Below are 7,500 nucleotides of genomic sequence, written 5' to 3' on the forward strand. Positions count from 1 at the left end.
GCACGATACAACCACGTGTCGGTACTAAGGCAAGTAGTAAAGTCATGAAGGTGAGGGCAGGACACACACACACACACACACACACACGGAGACTACTTTACCAGCCAGCCAGACAGCCAGCTAGCCGCCCAGGTGTCGTCCTCTCACTCCAGCAGATGGGAAGTACTCACCAGGTTCAAGATTCCGATGATCTTCGTGCCGACCTGTGGAGAAGAGAAACAGATAAATGTGTATTGAAAGAAAAAATAAATAAATAACGCACACACACACACACACTACTAATCACCAAAATTCTTATCACCAGTTATTTTGGCGAGTGTTGCTTTCCTTAAAAAAAAAAAAAAAAAACTAAAATGACAACACTGCCTCTAACAGTCTCGTCTCTAACAGCATTGCGTCACTGCGTCAAGAGCCTGAAGTGGGAAGGGTTTCACGCCACTCTCAGGCAGCAAAGTGAGTTGTTAGCTGCGTTATCATGGCGACACTTCTCTACTTGTTGCCTGCCAGTGTCAGGTCCCGGCGCAGACAGATACTATATGTCCGTAATTACAAGGTATATACATGATGTGCTGAGACAATGACATCCCCACAGTGTTGACACCCTAAACGAGCTCTCTCTCTCTCTCTCCTTTTTCCTGGTTTCAACAATGCCTAAGAGCTTCAAGGATTTACTATAGTTGTTCCTTCTCAGTTCGCTCCGATGTCTGAAGCCTCAATAGTTGTATAGGCCCCCTAGTTGTCCCCACCATCTCCTCCCGCCACCACCGCCACCACCACCTCGATCAGCACGGCCATGCCCTTTCGGCGACACAAGACAAAAGAATGACAGTGGGAGGTAAAGGACACACTGCTCACCCAGAATGAATGACCCCGATGAATGTTCTCTAATAATATAAACGTACTACATACCTACCTATCTAAGTATCTTTCTCCTCTTCACTTGTATATTTATCTACACACACACACACACACACACACACACACGGTAAGAAGAACGAATTGTGTTGCTGAATTCTTGCTGAGGAATCGAATTTCTCCCTAAAGTGTGCTCAATAAAGCAGAGAGAGAGAGAGAGAGAGAGAGAGAGAAAGGGCAGTCAGGTCGACTATCTCCATATATGAGGCGGCACCAGGCTGTATGGGCGCTGTTGTAGTGAACAAGCCACGCCCTCCATCTAGTACCTCTACCTCTCCCTTCATCCCTCCCTTCCTTGTTCCTCCCTCCAAACTGCATTACCGGCCGCCTCTTTCTTCCCCTCCGGTAGTTACGGGAGGAGAGGAAATGATGAGGAAAGTTACGCCGGACTGTAACAACAAACACACACACACTCACACGGAAAAAGAGCTACTAACTAAAATCTACGCAAACATACGCATCTCTCTCTCTCTCTCTCTCTCTCGTTACGTGATGCGATGGTTTGCCAAGGGAGAGCTCGACAATTCAATAAGTGAGTGGATGTTGGAAGCAAGTTGAAGAGGTGGCAAGCGAAGAGGCAAGAAGGATGTGTGTGTGTGTGTGTGTGTGTGTGTTCCTTCAGCTCAAGACTAAGCACACTTTACAAGTATGCGACAAAATGCTGATGATGAACTACAAACAATTGCCATTCTAAAACACACACACACACACACACACACTAGCTAACTACCTAACTAAAGAACGAACTAACTACTTTTCTTTTAACAGGAATCTCTCTCTCTCTCTCTCTAAGTACTTCAGGTACACGAAAGATGGGAATATATTTTTAAGTTACTACTCGTTTAAACCTCATTTGCGCCACATCGATACGTACGTAAATGTTTTGAAATAACACATGTGAGGTCTTAACTTAATGATAACACACACACACACTGCTTAGGATACCATTAGTCACTATGTGTGTCTAATGGAAGACACACGAGCCAAACAATCACACTAACCGGCTTCTCTTTACTGGATGATGCCCTCTGTGTGTGAGTGTGTGTGTGTGTGTGTGTGTGTTATAAAACTAATCTTATATGAAACACACTGCAGGAGGAGGTGGAGGAAGCAATGGAGTATCAAGAGGATGTGGGGAAGGAAGGAGGTGAAGAAACAGGAGCTGGTAAAAAGCAGGAAAGTCGTAATATTGAGGAGCGACGTTGCGATCACCGAGGGTCGCTGCTACCTCACCTACGCCATGCCCCAAGCCAATGCTCACCTTCAGGTCCACACAGATGCAACAGCTGCCGAGTATTGGCATGTTGGCGGCGAGCGACACAAGTTACTTAAGTTAGAAGAGTGTAAAATGTAGCCGCACCCCCGTCAACAACCTCACTTCGCGCACGCTTTCCACCAACTGGCGCTCTTGTTTGATGGCCGCCAGTCAGGATGGCGGCCCTGCCCATGTTAGGGGATGGTGGGGGGTAAGGAGGTGGGAGAGGGAGGGAGGGAGCAGCAGGTGGAGGAGGAGGGGGAGGGGATGGGAATGTGGGGGAAGGGAGAGGAGTGGAACGCTTCACTGATAGGGTAAGATGGGAGTAACGTGGAGGGAGGGAGGGAGGGAGGCAAGCGAAGAGCGAGAGAAGGGCGGCCAGGGTCACAGGCTGGTTGGTTACTATGGTGATGATGACAACCGTTCTACGCATCTCCCATGGCGTCCTGTGGCTCTCTCTTGGTTCTCCTGCACACACACACACACACACACACACGCATAACAGTTTGGCACATGCACATACCAGTTATCTATCATTGACTTAGAGCACACACACCAGTAAGAATGAGGAACCCATGTGCCGTGCATCCGATAGGTTACAGCAAGGTCAGGCAGAGGCAGGATCCCAGATGAGGATGGCGAAGGTTAAAGAGGCGGGGCTCTTGGCAGGGATAGGGAGGTGATGAGGCAGAGTAGTTGGGCGTCAGAGGGAGGGATTCGGGGAGAGGAGGAGAACCCTGCATTCACTAGGCTGCTGTTCTTACGCATCTCTCTCTCTCTCTCTCTCTCTCTCTCTCTCTCTCTCTCTCTCTCCTTATGAGTAGTTGTTATCCTTAAGGGAAGTTTAATCCTTCAGTAGGGCACCATTACCATCCTAGCTGCTTTCCTTCACTTCTCTATAGGTTCCTCACATCACTGTCTTCCAAACCTTCCTCACTCATTGCCACATTTCCTGACGCATCTCCACTGCCGTATATAGAAGAGTTATCCCTGAAATTATGTGGTACTCTTGTCCATGAGAAAGAAAATGAACTTCTTAATACATAACTATGAAAGACTATTGTAATGGCAAAGCTCAAACCTACCAAGAATAGGGAAAGACAATATAATGCTTTCAATACATCACTGGTTCACTATACTGTACTATACTATAATTGTAAAGCTTTCCCATGAATAATCCAATACTGTAGAATCTGCGGAGTTAAGTCCGTAAGAACAGGAAGCAGTGTATTCGAAAACGATAGAGTGAAGAGAAGGTGGTCTAGACGCGGAACACTCGAAATGAAACTTTTTAATATCGCCATTACAGTAAGTTTGCCTCACGCTAGTACTTTTAGAACAGAAGGACTGAGATCGTGACTGACTGGCTGAAAGAACCAAGGTCTGATTTAAAAGAACCTGGAGAAAATCAATCGAGGGAAGAAGATAGAAGGGATGACAGCGTGACACGGACAGGGAAATGTGCTACATCTACAAAAGGGAAAGGAGAGAGAGAGAGAGAGAGAGAGAGAGAGAGAGAGAGAGGGGGGGGGGGGAAGGAGACCGATGTGACTGACACACTTGCTGCTGGTCTTGTTATCTATAACCTGTCACGTGGAAAGCATCAGAAAGCTGTCCATATATTTCATTTCGTAATTTTCTTTTCTTTTTTATACAAGAAGGGAAAGCTGGCCAAGGACAACAGAAAAAGTCAAAGAAAAATAATGTTTTGTTTCCTTGAATGGCAGAATGCAATGTAGGTGGCTCGTGGAGCACCTTCACGAACACTGACGTTGCAACTCAAACAAAAGTAGTATACGAGTATGTACCCGTAGGTAAGTCAGGATAGATAGGAGCGAACTGTTAATTAATCACCAAAGTTGTCTTTCGTTTATTCAGTCTAAAAATCTTCCTTGTTTTCCATCAGACAAAATGTCCACATGTAACACAACAGGAGGCACCAGTCTGATTACGAGGTACTAATGTAAATTATGATGATGTGATGTGTCTTCGTTTCCTGTATGTTAGGAGTTGTTTCCCGAGGCAGGCATTATACAGTGGAGCTTGTATGCGACGGCAGTGAACGCCGCCAAGAAGCTTGGAATGCTGTGGTATCGCTTTTTCAATTAATAAAGAGACACTGACGTATTCCTAATGGTTCTCCAGTAATCCACAGTACTGCATTGACTCCCATTATAAACTGTACAATGAAGTTTGATTCATTCACTCTAATCATTCAGATACAACACGTTACTATATTTCCCTTAAAGAGTGAACTCTGGTTGTAGGTGTAAATAAATTGCATATATTGATTTGATTGAAACTTTCTCTCAAGCTTCTCAATATATCACTACCTTAATTAAAATGTTTCCGTCGCTGGCGTGACAAGATTATATTTGCTGCACAGGAAGTGAATTAACGACAGATTATACAAAAATTGGCTGACCGAATCGCTCGCTCTCCGCTGTATTGACATTTCCACTCCGTTTTTCCCTGCCTTTCTTGTTTCATTGTATCGTTATCATGTGTTTTCTCAGTAAACTTGAAGTTGAACCTGAACTTGAAGCACATCAAGGCCCTTTGCATGATCAGTTGTTCTATGCCCAGGCGAGGTGACGGGTGCTCCTTGGTAAGAGATTAGTTGCGCAATTAGTTAGTGACGTCAAGGCTCGCTAGATATCCAGTCACTAGAAAGAATGATGGGGGAATCTTCATTACAGGATCTGGTGTCTCTCTTGTAAAAATAACACACACACACACACACACACACACACACACACACACACACACACACACACACGCACAAATCTGCATACACACAGGCATTGACGATTCTTGCGTAATGAAGTTGTGTCCCGCCCATGGGGGAAAGGGAGCGTGATTACGATAAGCTATCAGTCACGAGGCTGAACAGCGATCTTTCCTGCTTGTCTTCCCGCTGGAGATATATACATGAATTCACCTGGTGCAACCTCCACCTCTCGATCACCTGCTGCAGGCCTCACCTGCCCTTCACCCTGCCTGTAAAAAGAGCCGCCTCTGATATGAATGTGAGTAGCCAACCGTGCCCGTTCCACTATTATACTATTAGTAGTACTGGTTCAAATAGGGAGGAGAAAGGGAGGAATAGTGGAGAAGCACGGTGGTGAGAGACGAGAGCGCTGCCAGCCTACCACTCATTAAAGTGTTATCGGGAAAAAATAAAGTTTTATTGTATGAGACAGTAAACATAATAAACATGTTCAAGCATTACCTGAAGGTTAATGATTAGATTGAGACTGCACGAAACATTTTAAAAAGGTTACAGACGAAATCAAACTGAAGTGGAAAAATATAGCAGAAAAAAATCGTCGAATTATGATCAACATTATGGCTCGCGTAGGTACGACATTGCGCATGTTTTTACCATCCTAACTGAAAATTTGCTATGCTTGATTCGCTGTGTTCTAAAGCACTGAGCGAGGATCAGCTCCGTCGACGAGTGGGGGCAGCAAATGAGACAGCTTTGATAGTACTGTGGATGGAGATGAACTCTGCATCACTTATTACGATCCAGACAACAAAATCAAATCTAAACAATGGTCACCGAAAGTTTCAGTGCACTAAGGCTTTTCAAGGCAGAGACAATCTCAGAAAGGTTACATTAGCTATGGTTTTTTATGATCCAGAAAGAATAATTTTGATTGAATTCTTAAAATGTAAAAGATAATCAGTGTTAATTAATATGGAGATAAAGATTAAATGTGGAAATACAGAAAAGAGGCTAATGGAAACTGTACGGCAAAATCTTGTTTGAATCACCAATAGTCGTCTACCCAAAGTGAATGTTGCAGCGAAGTACTTCCATATTCTTTCGCATTGTGGTGAAGCATCTTCAGAATATCTAGCTTTTATTTTTCTTCTAAAACTAAAACAATATTTTGAAAGAAGTCAGGTTTGAATCTTAAATAAGCTAGTGTGAGTATTGGCAGAGCAAAACAAATAATATATATATATATATATATATATATATATATATATATATATATATATATATATATATATATATATATATATATATATATATATATATATATATATATATATATATATATATATATATATATATATATATATATATATATATATATATATATATATATATATATATATATATATACATCAGTGAGTTATTTGGTTATGTGGGTGAATGTATGGGGTGTTCCGTCAACACTAGATAATGATAAGCTGCTGAGGCCTGACTGTTTGCATGTATTGCAGGACGGTGGAAGATTGTCCTGGTCTGCAGTCAAGACTGTAATCACCTTCGTCATTTGCGTCACAGTCACTATTCTAATTGCGTGCGGTGTCTTCATTCCAGCCATTGTTTTGGGTACGTATACATTTGTCGTGCTATGATTATCAAGTAGCCAAAGATCACCTACAGGCCTACACAATGCCATCAATCCTGACTGTCTTTTCTTTTCTTAATGGTCTCGATCCTGGTCGAAGAAAACACAAGATGAGAAAAAAAAAAAAAGATTGACTGAAAGTGTCAGTGCCTAAAAGGGTGGGGTGCCAAAAGCAGGTCAGAATTCACATGAAAGTGTTTGTCACAAGTAGGAGGAAGTACTGAAGTGGAAAGGAGCTCCAGAGTTTATTAATAAAAGAAATTAAAGATTGATAATGACAGTTGACTTTTGCATCAGGAAGATAGACAGAATAGGGGTGAGAAAAGTAGAAAGTCTTGTAAAACTAAATTAGAGAATATAGGAAATGCATACAATGAGCAAGATGAGAAGTGATAATATATTTTTTCTAAATGCAATTTTGTGAGTAGGAGAGAGGTTGTAAACAGTTAGTTAGGGGAAGGTAGTTAATGAAATGGAATTGTTTTGATTTCACCTCGTTCATGGCAGCAGTGTGTGGATCTATCCTCCCGCCACCATTTATATGAAGTGTACTTCATGCATGTATGGATAAAGCCGTACTGGTGAAGACTGCTCAGAATGAATAACTTTATAGACAATGTTTTGTGAAATGCCAAGATGTGATGTTTCTAGTTTAGATCTTTAATGAATGAGAGTGCAAGGGTGGCAAATATAGGCTAAGGGCGTACGAGCGTTTCTTGTGGCGGCGATTTACATACGAGCGACTTCTGTGGCCGCGTCAACTAACAAAATCGTTCCGGACAATTTCCCAAGCGGGACGAAGTGGTTTTAGTAGCTCAGTGATCGAAATTATCATTTTGATAGGTAAGAAACGAGCTTATCAAAAACAGCGACCTTGCATAGAAACGGGATAATAAGGCTGCAGAAGATTATGTCGATCCCAGAAAAGAAGACATTTGTTGTCTGAATGGTCTCCCCAGA

The 7,500-nt window shown here is 42.7% G+C and overlaps 2 protein-coding genes across 2 annotated transcripts in view; one reads left to right on the top strand and one right to left on the bottom strand.

The window, feature by feature from the left end:
• Positions 1 to 2,332, bottom strand: part of LOC123505155 — a 35,931-nt gene extending 33,599 nt beyond the window's left edge. Inside the window, exons 1-2 of the mRNA XM_045256277.1 lie at positions 2,177 to 2,332; positions 171 to 203 (exon numbers count right to left, since the gene is read on the bottom strand). Of these exons, the coding sequence (XP_045112212.1) occupies positions 171 to 203; positions 2,177 to 2,218 (75 nt within the window). The 5' untranslated portion in view covers positions 2,219 to 2,332. The remainder of the gene's footprint in view (positions 1 to 170; positions 204 to 2,176) is intronic.
• Positions 2,333 to 4,995: 2,663 nt separating this feature from the next.
• LOC123505094 overlaps positions 4,996 to 7,500 on the top strand; it is a 4,407-nt gene continuing 1,902 nt past the window's right edge. Inside the window, exons 1-2 of the mRNA XM_045256141.1 lie at positions 4,996 to 5,199; positions 6,410 to 6,521. Coding sequence (XP_045112076.1) covers positions 5,011 to 5,199; positions 6,410 to 6,521 — 301 coding nt within the window. The 5' untranslated portion in view covers positions 4,996 to 5,010. The remainder of the gene's footprint in view (positions 5,200 to 6,409; positions 6,522 to 7,500) is intronic.

This window comes from Portunus trituberculatus, chromosome 17 (assembly GCF_017591435.1).
Source record: "Portunus trituberculatus isolate SZX2019 chromosome 17, ASM1759143v1, whole genome shotgun sequence".
Taxonomy (NCBI): Eukaryota; Metazoa; Arthropoda; class Malacostraca; order Decapoda; family Portunidae; genus Portunus; species Portunus trituberculatus.